General features: G+C 39.2%; 1 protein-coding gene across 1 annotated transcript in view; it reads right to left on the bottom strand.

Annotated features, from left to right (window-relative positions):
- Positions 1–15,383, bottom strand: part of tenm1 (teneurin transmembrane protein 1) — a 175,665-nt gene that overhangs the window by 80,611 nt on the left and 79,671 nt on the right. The window contains exons 6-7 of the mRNA XM_085905448.1: positions 7,859–8,061; positions 5,350–5,557 (exon numbers count right to left, since the gene is read on the bottom strand). Coding sequence (XP_085761574.1) covers positions 5,350–5,557; positions 7,859–8,061 — 411 coding nt within the window. The remainder of the gene's footprint in view (positions 1–5,349; positions 5,558–7,858; positions 8,062–15,383) is intronic.

Genomic DNA, 15,383 nt, shown 5'->3' with positions numbered 1-15,383 from the left:
ATTATGCTGCATTACAGGTTGCAAACACGCAGCACGCAAATTTACATACATCAGCGCTTCATCATCAAACTGTTTACAAGAACACAATTTGGAACAAGATGGGAGAACACAAAATGTGACGATGTGAATGACCCAGTTAGTGGAGAATGGTTTATTGTGCGATGTTACTGCTAGAACAAATGCATGCAGAGGTCAGTAAATGACACTACACCATTACATTAATAACCTCGCTACTATGCAAGGTCAACTGTGATGTTCACAGCGTCTTTAGGAGACTGAGCTTGCAATTAATCAATCACCCATTCAAACATTGTCTTAACAAAGGAATGTTACTCAAAGTGCTTCACAATTGTTAAAATCAACCTGCGCTGCCCCACATCACCACCATCCCACCACCACCCACACGGACCGAAACACACACAATGGGTTACTTGCCTATCTCCCATGCAGTTAGTATGGCTTCAGTTCTCGGTTGAGTGACTGTGTGAATGTGGGTGCGAATGATTGTCTGTCTCATATGTGCCCTGTGAGTGCCTGACAACTAATAAAGGTCTTTCAACCAGACTAAGTCTGGAAAGACCCCAGGTCACTGTGACACTGAACAGGACAAGCAGTGTAGAAAATGGATAGATGTATGGATGGAAGAAATGATGGGTCATCTTTTTATTATTCCCCTACCATTAGGTGGTGATGTGATTTTTTATTTTTTTTTATCATGCCACAGTGCAAACAAACAATATAAGACTTATTACTTTATCGGTTTGTATGCAACACTATACCCTGTCGCTTTAACTTTTACATTAATTGTATTATTATTATTATTAGGTTCCAATACCTAAGAAATGAAATTGGGCCCCATTTATCAGTCTCTGACTGTCAAGGACTAGTTTACAATGGGAAGTTAGAGAGCCTTGGCTAAATCAGCTGATAGTGCAGTCCCATACTCTGAGTCTTGAAATCCATCCAGTCAGGTGGTTGGGTTGTAGGACAAAAAAACACACCTAGCAACAACTCAAGGGACTCTTTTTAGAACCAGAACAAAAATGTCACACGCATCCCTGATAATGTATTTCCCATTGAAAATGGAGAGAACAAATACAACACAAATTAGAACCCTGTGCTGTCTCGCTCTGTTCCTTTGGACATAGATCTACTCAAGAGTCAAAACACAGCTGTTTGCTGCCTTCTTTTATTGAGGTTATATGAATGAAAAATCCTTCATTGGCATAGACCACACATGTACAAACACACACACACAAACACACGCACACACAATTTTACAAACGAACAGCCATACAGCGTGACTCTCGCCTTGAGGCACGCGTGGCACATGCTAATGAGACAGGCAGCACAGTTCCTCCACAGCAGTGCATCACTATAGAAACCAAAGTAATTTTCACCTCCATCACCTGTCACCGTCACACTGATGGAGAGGAGTGCCAATCCTCACCCACACAGTCAGGAAAACTTCTCATGTGAGTCTTCTATCCTCTTGAAAAAAAAAATAAACTTGCACGCGCACATTTTCATATTGGATGTGGCACCTGACAAATACAATGAGCAAGAACTCATTTGCAAGGTCAAGTGTGTCATGTCAACCAGAACGAATTGAGTTTGTCTTGGTTTTCCTTCCGGTTTTATTTTGTAACTGTCTCTTCCTTCATTTGGGCAAGTTGACCTTTGTCTGTGTTCCTTGATTGTCTTCCCCATCCTGATTGTTTGCACCAGTTTCTCCTTGCTGTGTGTGTGTATAAATAGTATGTCTCCCCTTGTCTTGTGCTAGTTCATCTTGTCAGTCCTGTCAGTTCTAAGCTTATCATCCAAGTCAAGTGTCAAGTAAATCTTTGCCATTATGAACCTTAGTTTTGTATTTTTCTTTGGTACTTGCTTGTTTTTCATAACTGTTTCTCCTCATTCGAGTGATTTTTTTTTTGTTTCTTGGTCATTTTGGGCTTTTCCCCCTTAAGTTTTCCCGTGTGCTGAAGTGCATTCATTAAAATAATCTTTATTTGCAGTTTGACTTGTCTGAGTCGTGCGTTTGGGTTCAAACCTACTTCAGTCATGATAATGGGAGGAGCTTTTATTTCTATGGAGACGGCATGATCTCTCAGAAAGATCGGGGTCGGGACGGTTGAAACGGTAAATTACGCTCTGTATTTTCAGGTCAATATCTTAGCTATAAAATTCTCCAGGCAATTAACAAGTAATGCATGAAGACCAGTCTATTTGACTATACGGCATGTGTGTGTCCATGCATAATCTGTTCTTTCCACTGGCTAAACCATTTTCAGTTGGAAATCATTCATGCCATAAGTTATTGCAGCTAAGTGCGATTATAAAATAGGTACTTCCACCCAAGTGGTCTGATTGGTCAAATAAGCATTCCAATTGTAGTTTATGAGCCTTTTAAAGTTCCAGCCATGCTTTATGACCCTTGGGTTTAATGTGAAATGAATTGACTACTCAGCTGACAAGAAATGCCCATGCATTTTCTAACCATGGTTTCATCTGTTTCATAAAAAAATGTGTGGATGGCCATATGATCATAAACTAATTTTGATACATCTATACATTTATGCTAGAACTTCAAAGAGGAACAATAGCTGAGATTATGCATGATAAACAGTGGCATATTTGATTGATGTGCAATTAGACCAGTGTGTATAGGGAGAAGTGAATAAATAATATACTGACTGTGTCATTTCTTTTCTCAGGTACTTTATATTGTGAGGTTTTAAAAAAGATTTTCTTTACTGTATGTATGTATGTATGTATGTATGTATATATGTGTATATATATATATATATATATATATATATATATATATATATATATATATATATATATATATATATATATATATATATATATATATATATATATATATATATAAAACACACACACAATGGTGGTCTTTAAATAAACAAAATAATATTTGACTGATATAATACAAGCCTGTAGTCAGCTAACCAAACACATGCAGCTTTAAACATTGTTTCACTGTCCCCTTTATACTGTCTCAGGAAATTAATGATCATTGTGATTACCCATGACAGCATTGCAGTACACGTAATCGCATACCTCATTGCTTTTGCAACCATACTTTATAGCCATCCATGTGTTTTTATGACAACAAGCATACACGTATCTGGGTAAAGCATTGACTTCGCATATTTTTTTCATATTGTATGTTCTCAAATGTTTCTTCTGTCAAATTGAGGAAGGTTTATTGATCTTATTTTTTTTTCCTAAAGAATAGAGCCCTCATTTATTTATTGCTGGGTCAAGTTACTATTTACTGAGCAAAGCTCAATTTCCCAACAATGAACATCTTGTATCTTATCTTCCTCTCAGCCTCCAATCAGAGCTCCAGCACATAGGATCTCACACCAGAATGCCTCATGGAACAGTTGGTTGTATTTCTTTCATCCAAAACAATGCATATAGTAGTTAATGCAATAGTTTTTAATAGTTCTTTAAATTGGTAGTAAAATTAGCTTTTATCATCAATGCTTTATTTTTTCTCTTCTAAGCCAAGCCCTTTGACAATCACATACTGGTAGCTCCATTAATATTTGACGATAGTTACCTCATTAAAGAGAGTCTGACTCCACTTCAGAGTGTAGTCATGCACAAACGAAAAAAATACTGTATATGTTATATTTGAGCCTTCAAACCAATCATGTCAAATGCTTGAGAACATTGGAACAAAACCTATGTTTGGTTGCATGCTGCCAGTCATTGCATAAAGGATTACGACAAAATGATGTGCAATCAGGGTGGCTCGGTGGTGCACTGGGTAGCATGTCCGCCTCACAGATAGGAGGGTGCGGGTTCGATTCCACCTCCGACCCTCCCTGGTACTAGTAATGTACTTTCATGCATACATAGGTTTTGGCATAAATTGTACTTGTCAGAGTAGTTTTAATCCAACATATTTTTTTTTTATATCTATTTGAGTATTTTTGTTAAGAAATTGTATATTTTACTTTGTTACAATCTTGATCTAGATTTTGCGTGATACTTTTATTTTTTACTAATTGCTCATGTAATTTACAGTGCATGTTTTTGTTTGTAAGAGCGACTGCTGCCTTGCATGGGCACCATCACACGTCTCTGTTTCATCAGCCGAAAGGAACTCTGAGTAAAATTTAACTCCATTGGACTAATCAAATGGAGGCAGGCAGGCAGGAATGTGGCTGCACTCAGTCGCTGCAGCTTCACACAGAAGCAAGGTTGTCAAAGGGGCTAATTTTTGTGATATCCATTTACAAGTTTTGAGACATTCCTTGCAGTCTAGACATGCTGAAGGTAACAGTTGGAAATACCTCACATATTGTATTGATTCCTCTGACCAGAATGCACTTTGCAATGTTTGAAACAAATACCTTGCCTTACAGCCCAGAGAAGTCCAACCTAATTCTCATTGCAATTAACACTGGGCTTGCAGAATGTTGGTTCAGTTTCAACTAATATTTGTGGACAGATCACAGTATATTAGAGTGTGTTACCCTTCGGTGTTACAAGACTTGCCATCACTGGGTTGCAGTTAATGTTTTGCATCATTGCCCTATGTGTAAAAATACCTGCAGGTTATGATCATCCTTTAATTGAAATTAAATCAAGTTAATCAAGTTTTCTTTATATTTAAATACAATGGAGGCCAATATTATTCCAACCATTGCCAAAATTGAAGCGATTCATTTATTTACCAACTGCTCCCACTCTCAGTACTCACTACAGTACCACAAAATTAAAGCATTGCAATTTTTCCTTCTATCTTGGTGTCATAAGTGGGTTTTAGCCCATACACTTGTAGTTTTATTCTGAAATGCATTTTATGTTACATGTACTTGTTCTCTCAGGAATGAAAAATACTTTTTCCCCCATACTGACTATACAATTATTACAACCTCTCGAAGTTTGGACTGTTCCAAAACCTTCATTTAATGGAACCCCAAATGAAAACGGCCGCTGGTAATTATCCACTTGTCAGTATTCAACCATGTAGTCCTGCATTATTCAGACTCCAAATGACGCCGGGATCCACGCTTGTCATAGCAATCACAACTGCACCAGGTTTAGAAAATTACTACAAGCAGTCCTTATCATTCTCTTTCAAATGGCTGTCTCTTTCCACAACAAGTTCACTTGACTTGAAAAACATGGAAAGTTCTCTCCGAAAGTAAATGACTTGACACTTCAACATGTCTATATCTATAAGCAGATGAAAACTGAGCGAGGACAAGGCAATGACGAGCTCTGAGACTAGTAATCATAGTTGAAGTGCATTGTGACTCAACCAAGCCAAAATATTGCCACTTGTGAATATGCAAGTGTTCTTCTCACCTATGGGAGTGCTGTGGAGTAAGACTTGCTCAAGGTTTTGGCCATCGTTGTAGAGAGCCAGATGCCAGGTTCCAGGGTCCATGTACTCAATAAAACGCGTTTCTTGGAGGCCGCTCAACAGCAGACCTTTAGGTGATTTGCCAGCTGAAACAGGATCACTCAAAGACCTGGGCAGTGCCTTCCCATCCAGCAGTTGCACAAAGTCAAACTGAACAAAAGAAAACAAACAAACAAACAAACAAACAAACAAACAAACGATAGTTGCTAACTGCATCCACAAAGAAAGAATTCATGCACTCAAGAAATTGAATGACATATGTAAAGTTTCACCCGCAAAGCATGACATTTAAAATAGTCTTGCCGGCATGGGGAAGGAATAAAAATAAGATGTAGGTAATCAGAAAGTCTTTATATGGGTGCAGTGGTAGTGTGACCCTGTGGCTCCTTCCAGCTTGACTTTCAGATATCAGTGTGCAAGGTTCACCTATGCTATTTAGCCAAAATGCACATCTTTATTAACACAACTGAAGCCAAATAAATAAATTACATATAATAACATGAAATATCAAAATTCTAACCACTCACTCTTTTGAATACTGTGTTTTTCGCACCATAAGGCGCACTGAATTATAAGTTGAACCCTCATTGAAATTGTTTTTGGGAAATTATTTCATATATGGGGCGCACCGTATTAAAAGGTGCATAAAATAGAAGCTATACTGCATCAAACTGAGGTTGACTAGGATTGTGGTATGCATCCACTAGACAATAACTAATGAGCCCTTGGTAAACAATCGCGTTTCTCAAACTATCTCCTATAAAAGTGATCGGAACCGACTAAAGTTCGATCTAACACATTGGTACTGCTTACTTATGTTTCCCTTCCATATCAATCCGTATATTTACTGGAAACATTAACGGAGCAGCCTATTTTGAAATGAAAGCGCCTTGTGCATATAGCAGCTATCATTATAGCATTAGCCATCCGCAAACTCCCATGAGCCTCAGCTCGCAGACTCCCATGAGCTTCAGCAAAGTGCCATGACGCCCTCCTGTAAACGATCACGTTTCTCAAACTCTCTCCCACAAAAGTGATCAGAACCGACTAAAGACCAATGTAGCACATTGGTGCTGCTTATTTATGATTTCGTTGCATATTGATCCGTAAACGTACTAGAAAACTGAACAGCCTATTTTGAAATGAATAATGGGTATAACAGCTATTCAGTGACGCCCCCTGACCACGGTTGCCGTAATGCTGGGAAGCGATGCGACCTTGTAATTTACTAATCGTGCTAAAACGTACTGAAACATTTTGGCAGAGCACTGTGTACAACCAGTATGAATCAACAAATGCATCAATTAATCCATATATAAGGCACTCTGCATTATAAGGCACACTGTGGTTTTTTTAATACATTTAAAGTTTTCAAATGCGCCTACTAGTCCGGAAAGTACGGTATTTTCAAAGTACAGTAGTTGTCAGAGTTTTCACTTTTACACATATTCTACAAGGTGACTTAAACCTCTTATGAGTTATTTTTCTGTTAAGATACAATTCACTGATTTTTTCAGCTACTTAAAAAAGTGTTGCTTCTGTTGAAATATTGCAGCGGTTGATTGCTTTTCTGTGACTCAGTAGTAGGTTTGTTTCTTTTTTCCATCAACACTTTGGATTCCTTTACTTTTAACTCAGTTTTGAGATTGCGATGTTGTCCTAAACTTTCCAGGGTCAAAAACTACTAGGTTTTTGACCCTGGAAAGTACTAGTACTACCTAAAGAACAAATATCTATTATATACAGCCTTCAACTAGGACTTTTATTCAAGTTTGAGCTGTGGTGGCAGTCCATGCTCTATATAGTGGTCCAAGATGTTTGCGAAACATCGTACATGCTGCCCAATACAGTACATATACAGTCAGTAAAAAATATGTTCAGTAAAATAGTAGCCGTTGGCACTATTCATGCTGAACTGCACTGATTTTATTGTGTCTTCATAATGTGTCATTGGCACAACTGATGCGCAAATGCGGTCCTATAAATGAGTATGAAATTAACCACTCGTATGTGACGTTCTATTTTTCTTGTGACCTGATATCGCTCTGGGCGGGCAGCTTTAAAACCACGCTGCAGATGAAGAATTATTCTGTTCAATTTGGAGATTGACGGAAAACTGGCACACTGGCAGCTTAAACAGAGGCACTTCCTTTCTCTGTATGAAAGAGGGAAAACATGAGGAAAGTATTTTTTTTCCAAATAAAAGCAGTGGAAACAAAACCTACAGTTTTGCACGCTTTTGGCTTTTTGTTTCCAAGATGGAAATTCTGCATTTGGATGCAAAAAGTTGACTTTTGAGTGGAGTCCTATAAGTGAGTATGGCATGCACAAACTTGGCCAATAAAGCTTATTCTTATTCAGATTGAAACATTGATATTCAAACACATCCTTTCTGATCACCATGACATGTTGCTTGCTGAGAGTATGTCTGACACGACCGTGGCGCCTTACCTGTGTGTGTGTAGGTGGTATATTCCTGCGCCCATAGACTCCCAGCAGTGCGTTATGGGAGAGCGAGAGATTAAACTTGATGTGGGTTGGATGGTGCACAGTCATATGAAACCTCCAAAAGACTCCTGGTGGGATGGCCTGATTCTGTTGTGTTCCAATGTCAACCTCGCCACGGTCAATGGCCCGTCCGCGCACCCACTTTTCTGTTGATTGAAAATACGAATAGTTGGTGTTAAGGTCATATAGTGTAGATTTATCAAGGATAACAAGAGTCTCTCTTCACAATTGAAGGCCAAATTAAATACTAGCTCTGTGTCCTTAAACATCATTGGGATCAACAGCTCTACTAATGAAGTGAGACTGAAGAGACATCAGGAATGACTCATCGCTGGAAAAATCCTGCTTTTCAACAGACTCTATGTTGGCAGTATTTTGGTAAGGACCTGCATTGAACTCCTTTAAAAGGAAGTCTTTTGTCTGACCACTATCTACAGAGACAGCGACTTGGGATATTTTAGCATCTTTTGACAATAAATATAGTGCACACAAAAAATAGTAAAGTTAGAGGTAGAGCGGAAAAAAAGTATATGTATGCATGCAATCCCAAATCGAATCATGGCAGGGAGATAACGTCTTGAATGTGTGTCTTTGTGTATAAAGAGAATAGGCATCACCAAAAGTCCTTTGACCATTAGCTCTTTGCCTCTCCATAAGCCTTTATCAACCACCAGGCCTCAGTCTTTTGTGTTGGAGGAGCAGGTGAACCTCTTCAGCCCTCTTTGTGTCTGCCTTTATGGAGAGATATATCTGCACCTCTAAAAGAAGGTGGAGGAAATATGGTGACAGAAAGGAGCCTGCCGATAGTTACGGCCACAAAGGCAGATGAACAGTTAGGGGCAGATTCATGGATGAGTCTGTACGCTCTCTGTCTGTAATGGCCGCAGCTTTACCACTCCATTATGGCAACATCATGCACAACCACAGGCCAGCTGTCATATATCTTGTGCCATCAAAAGACAGTCAGCAAGAGAGCAGAGTGATGCCACCGTTCTCTTATTACTGTTGTCTGGCTTTTAAAATGGTGATACTGTAAGCAGACTGATCTCACAAGATATCTCTTATGGGCAAGAGCTGATCATTCTTAATGAGGTGATGTCATGGCCTACCATTAAAAATCAGGGTATCGACTTTCTGAATTTTCTTATCGGTTGGATGGCTTCTCAGGCTTTGGCCAGTAGTGTCATGGTAGAAATGGCTGACTTGGGAGCAATTGCCGCAGAGTAATGGCCGATGGGCATGTGATTGAATAGTTGCATTTCTGTCTTTCCTGCAAATAATTGGTGACCAAGTCTTGGCCCACCGTTGGTTGGAATGTGCGCTCTCACCAAGTGGTGGATTAAAGCATGTGTGATGCGTGTGGCTGCACAAAGCAGCATTGTCAGGGGTGGGTTTTCTAGTATGGTCCTTTCCTATTTAGTTAACATCCTAACATGTTTGGATGTTTATTTGTTTTAATAAATTCCAAACTCATGTCTAAATATCTTTGGAATTGTAGTGTGTAATATGTGAGTTAAAAGACAACAGAGCCCTATAAACAACCTTTAAAGTGTGCACTGTGCTGACAACAAATAGAAAAAAAAAGACATATCGAACTTCTGGATTCCCAAATAAAGCAATTTAAAAAATGACTGGGGGAAAGGAATTCAACTGGAAATTGTATTTTATTTTAACAACCTCTAAGGTCTACCACACAAAGTTAATTTAAAAACAAGGCAATTTGAGTATCCATGCAAAACAATCCCTACCCAAATGCTCAAGGTCCTCTGGTTGCAATGTGATTGGACAGAGAGAAAAACATACAGAATGCTCTCCAATTATAGTGGTAGGATGTAAGCAGCTTGGCAGAACTAAAGCTTGCTTTTATGCATTCCTGCTGAGTATACCACCTCAGTCTATTCCCTTTAATGCTAATCCTCACTCCTGTGCCTCACTACAAAAATGAAGGCCAGCAGAGGGATGGATGTCCCGAGGAAAGCAGCCTTTTATTCAACTCTAGATGAATAGGACATGAATCCGGCATGTCAGTTGGCACAACACAGACACGAGCGCATGGAGCACGGCAGGCCGGCTGACTGGCAGGGAGATGAGCAACCGGGTCCTTCTGATGCTAATTACTGTACTGTAGCTCTTCTCGCATGATGCAATATGAGGACAGACACCAGAGCTCGGGGCATCTGCAAGTATGGATATTGAGTGGGGTGGAGAGGAAGATTTGTAGGAGGAGGAAGAAAAAGATGGGCGGGGGAATGAGCCAAGAAGAAAGTAGCATGTCAAAAAGAGAAGCTGGCAGTGTCAGCTTACTGCTGCTGATGCAAGAAAGAAGAAAAACCCTTCTTGAATCTTTCTCAGCTGAAAAAAAACAGCATACACTTTTTCTCCTGAAAACAAGGGAGCAAGGAGACAATGTGTAGGTCCAGCAGAAAACAGACATACTGAATAGTTACTCTGACACATCTAGGGCTTTGTGATTGTTGCTGTCAATCAATGCTTGAAAGATAATCAGGTTGATTTCAAACCTGACTCCACGCCTCCTACCCAACTAAAACCTTATTATCACCTGGCTCTATATACTCTGAATCGATTCATGAAGTTCCCTGCATTGAACTCCTCCCCGGTATGACACTGGCTGAGGTAGGATGGTGCTGCAATGAGACCACCTGTTGTAGGCGCCCTTGAACTGGTTGTTTTGTTCCGCACCAGAGTATGACTGTTGTGCTGTGGGAAAAATTTATGGGAAATTTGTGTTTGGTTAAAACAACAATGTTTCATGGGCATGTTTGCATATGATACCAACAACATAATGAGGCTGCTTCGGCCAATTAAACCATTTGTGCATTTTACAATGTGATTGCGTTGGCAGATACATAACGTTTGTTGGCTACATTTGTAATCTGATTTCATGCTTTTTTTGTCTCTCTATTTCCATCCCTCTTTACGTTGCAATGACCCATATCTGAAATGTGCCATTTGGGAGCACAAAAATCTGAATTGTGTCATGAGAACCATTTGCTCTAAATAAAGCCCAAGATCTGCCATCTTCATTGTGGTGTGTGCACCTGACCAGCTAATGACTGAGCTACTTTAGGACTTGGAGCACAAGGTCTAATTATTTTTTCTTGCCTAGGGGTAATTCAGGTAAAACAATTACACTTTACATGATCATTTTTCAAAAGAACTAAAATGTCTTTGGCATGAATATTATTAGCCCTGAAATTGTAATGAAGCAAGTGGAGTACCAGTGCAGCCGACGTCTAGGATAACGGAACATGTCTGGAGGGACTGAAACTGTATGAGTGTTAATCCATATTAGAGTATTGATGTCAATCACACACGTTGAGTGCAGACAACATGTCCCAAAAGCAAGCAACATTGCTGCAGGTTGAATAAAAATATCACAATGGGCAAGGTCTGTATAATTACTTCGATTCGACTGAGGTCTTTTTGAGCAGGTGGCTTAATAAGCTTTCAGCCACCTCTCTCCACTCTGCAGCCTAATGAGTGTCAGTCAGAGTCAGGAGAAGATAATGCTCTTGGCCTTCAGGCTCTCCATTACACTTGCATCCTCACCGTCCACCATCAAAGCCTCAGGCTACGTTTGTGAGTGACAGGTCTGCCTGTCTATAAACTTACTTATCCCAGGACCCTGTGAGATTTCCATTAGTGCACTTTTTCCAACATTGGACTAAGTGTAAAATGTTGGTGTTCTAGAAAACAGTTTATTTTGTATTTTAATGAATGATTACCATTAATTAAACATTTGATTATTTCTACCTCGACAAACAGTGGGGGCTTTTGATTTAAGAAAAAAGAAGAACAATATCAAATGTGAAAAGAATTTGCAAAAGTCTAGAGGTCACTTTTAATCAGGGGTTCACAGCTGGTTGCAGTCCCAGACCCTGGTAAAACTCAAACAAAATGTCCTTTGTCCAGTCCCACACCCTGTTCAAATCAGACAAAATGTCCTTTTCCACACAGACATACTGGGACAAAACAATACTGGTAATTTATAAAATACAGCATACTTGGGTTTTCACACCTGCAGTGTTGCATATTTTTAATTTTTGGTGGACTTTATTTTCAATAATTCTACATATGTTTAACCCTCCTATGCATACTGACACTTTATCAACATTCGAGGAGGTTTTTTTGTTTGTCCAATGCCTCAATTATATGCAGATTTTCTCTATTCACAGGCAAAGAGCGGGCGTCCACCGTATTGACCCCACACTGAGCTTTTCGCCCATTAATTAACAGCTATTTTGGGTAAGAATGAATGAAAATTACAAAATCCACACTATACCGAATCCATCCTGCCTGCTATTCAAGCAGGACCTTCTCTCACTACAGAGGAATTGCTCCTAGGTGTTTTACTCAATCAAAAAACACAGGGGTGAATTGGAGACCTAAAAAATATTGAAGAATTGCATAATCTATTTGTGAATATTTCTCTCTAAATATACAGCCGTGTACTGTAATATTTAGCACCAACCAACGGATAAGCCTAATACCTTTTTTTTTCTTTTTTAACAACTTGTTAGTAAGGCAATCTGTCAGTCTTTCACATGTACTTTAGATGTGAGTCATGTGACCAAGCATCTCGTGTCAGTAAGTTATTTTTCTTTTTTCCCCCATGACTCTCAACAATAACATACTGTCAATGCAACTGAAAGAAAAGTAATATAATTTTAAAAAATGTATCGTGTATTTCAACCTATAATATATTTTTGTGATTATAAAGGTAGAGTTCGGGTATCAAAGCTGTTCCACATGTGCTGTGCACACCGTTTGAATTGATTAATACATTACATTTGGCAGAGTGATCTGAATGCCGGATGACTAGCAAATCGACATGTTACTACTCTAAAGCTCTTTCAACTTGAGGCCTGGGTTCACTAAATGATTATTGCGTATTGTATGGGTAAGCGTGCTTGTGTGTGTGTGTGTGTGTGTGTGTGTGTGTGTGTGTGTGTGTGTGTGTGTGTGTGTGTGTGTGTGTGTGTGTGTGTGTGTGTGTGTGGAAGGTTGTTGCACTTGCATCCTGAAAATGTATCCCAGCGTGAGAAAATCAATGAGACCAGTGTAACATGGACTAGTGTCTAAGCTCTCTCTCTCTCTCTCTCTCTCTCTCTCTCTCTCTCTCTCTCTCTCTCTCTCTCTCTCTCTCTCTCTCTCTCTCTCTCTCTCTCTCTCTCTCTCTCTCTCTCTCTCTCTCTCTCTCTCTCTCTCTCTCTCTCTCTCTCTCTCTCTCTCTCTCTCTCTCTCTCTCTCTCTCCACAAGATAAACACATTTTCTTACACACTGCTTACTTTCCTTAACTTTCTATCAACACAGAGTATTGATGGACCTTTTAAGAGCCCTCTGTCACATTCTAGCAGTCCACACTCCATTTCCAACCTCAAGCGAGAGTGAAAAGGTTTTGGCATGACTCCCGTTTCAGCTATAAATGCTACCATGGCTTAGGCTCAAGTGCCATTCCTCAAGCCCCACAATCTTCACTTGATAATGAGGCAATATGCTCCCAGTGAATGTCAGTTTGCATCATTTTATATAATAAATCTATCCTATGCTTCCTACAGTGTCAAATGGTATTCTCAAACCCTCACGTACTTTATTAATGTAGAAATGTTATTTTCAGAACATGTCGGGTAATGCTCTCTGCGGCACTCATCGTATTTCTCAGTAGGCATGTCAGATAAAGCAATAATAAAGCATGTGCACTCACAAACACTCATCAATTTGATTATCGTGGGGTGAGTGGCAATTAACATAGTGCTAATTAGAAATACTTTTACTTGTAAATGACTGCATATATGGGAAAACTGCAGGTGAGACCATGCACAGACAATAAAAGGAACAGTGTATACTGTACACACATGAATGACACAGCATGTCAATTACAGGATCCTACTGCAGAAATAATGAAGCAATCAAAGAGCCTTGTCTTGCTCATACGGCTTTCAATGTTTGCATTAAGCCAATGCATTGAAATGTATTTGTGCTGTGCAAACCACCTTGATTATGTATTGTAACAGCAAGGCTAGAGAAATTAAGATACTCACTTTTAAATTGATACACATTTTTTAATTGATGTGTTTGCCTAACCAATATGGAAGGGTTATTATTATGCAATAAAATAGCACTTTTGAAACCATAAAAGGCAACATTTATGGATTTTTAATTTCCATGAGAAACTCTGTGAATTAGCCTTAACCAATAAAAATGAACAAATTGTGCACTAAATCAATGCGCCACACTTGATTAATCAATCGCTCAATGTGAATAAATTATTACAAAATAAAAAGAAACTGTTTCCCATTCGTAATATCCTCCCGCTTACTATGCTGCAATTTAGCAAATAAATTCACAAATGACTATGATCAAACGTGACAATTTAAGGCCAAATTTGCAAACAAATAGTAATAGCATTTGTTTCAATGTGAGTAATGGTTGAGATTCATCACTTTTGTGAAAATGCACCCTCACCATGCTTCAAAGAAATAGCTACCCATTCAATCGTTCATGTCTTCCGCACCTCCCTTCTCTTGCTCTTCTCTCTCTGGTGTCATGTATTTATTCTTTTGGTTCCCTGCAGCCTGCTCTCACCAAACCTTATGGTGTAATCTGGGGGATTGTGAGGTTTCTGGGTGTGAGAGGTGATGGGTACAGCAGGATGAGTGTGATAATCTGACGCACTGGATTACAGCCCAATCTCTAATCTCTCTGGCCATCCTGCGTGTAGAGAATACCTCCAAGGGTAGTGAATTAATCTCAATCCTCAATTTTAACTTTGCCCATTTCTATGTCACAGTTTTTACCCAGCACCTAGTAAGTCAATAGATGTTGAAAGAACAGATTGTGATGCAATAATCAGAAGTAAATTCAATGACCCTCATGTGCTCTATTATCTAGGATTTAACTCCCGATTTAAGCGTTAATCCTCGGAATGTGAGGATTCATCAAGAGCAGATGCTTTAGGCATGTCCCAGGTTGCCTAAAATGCAGTGGGTTGCAGTTTAGCTTAAACCTTCTCTCTGTCTCTCTCTTTTTCTAAGTGCTGAACACGAGCATTGACAACTATGTAATATCCATCAGCCAACCATGAAGGTTGTTGTGTCCTGCCTGACATCATGACCTGCAACACTCACAATTAATGTACCGTATCATGGGGTTAAATTGGCGTTAGTAATAAAGTGAGTGGCGAGAGTTGATTCAAGTCACGTAGCTGCTAAGAGGGAACATGATTAGCCAATTAGTATCTTGCCTTTCTTTTAAATGACTAATAAGTTCAAAACTAATTTATGGAGTGAAGGCTATTATCGGACTATGCACCATACCTTGCATATTGTGTATGCAACCCAAGCCACTGTGCAAAAGTATTTTGTTTGATATGTAGTATAAGGAGAAACATTATGTATATAGAAACCAGTGAAGGTACTGTATAGGTAGAAAACATAATATTGCCAC

The sequence above is a fragment of the Syngnathus leptorhynchus genome, chromosome 2 (genome assembly GCF_054491065.1).
Source record: "Syngnathus leptorhynchus isolate UIUO chromosome 2, UIUO_Slep, whole genome shotgun sequence".
NCBI lineage: Eukaryota > Metazoa > Chordata > Actinopteri > Syngnathiformes > Syngnathidae > Syngnathus > Syngnathus leptorhynchus.
Note: the sequence above shows the minus strand (reverse complement) of the source record. Positions and strands in the feature narration are given on the sequence as shown.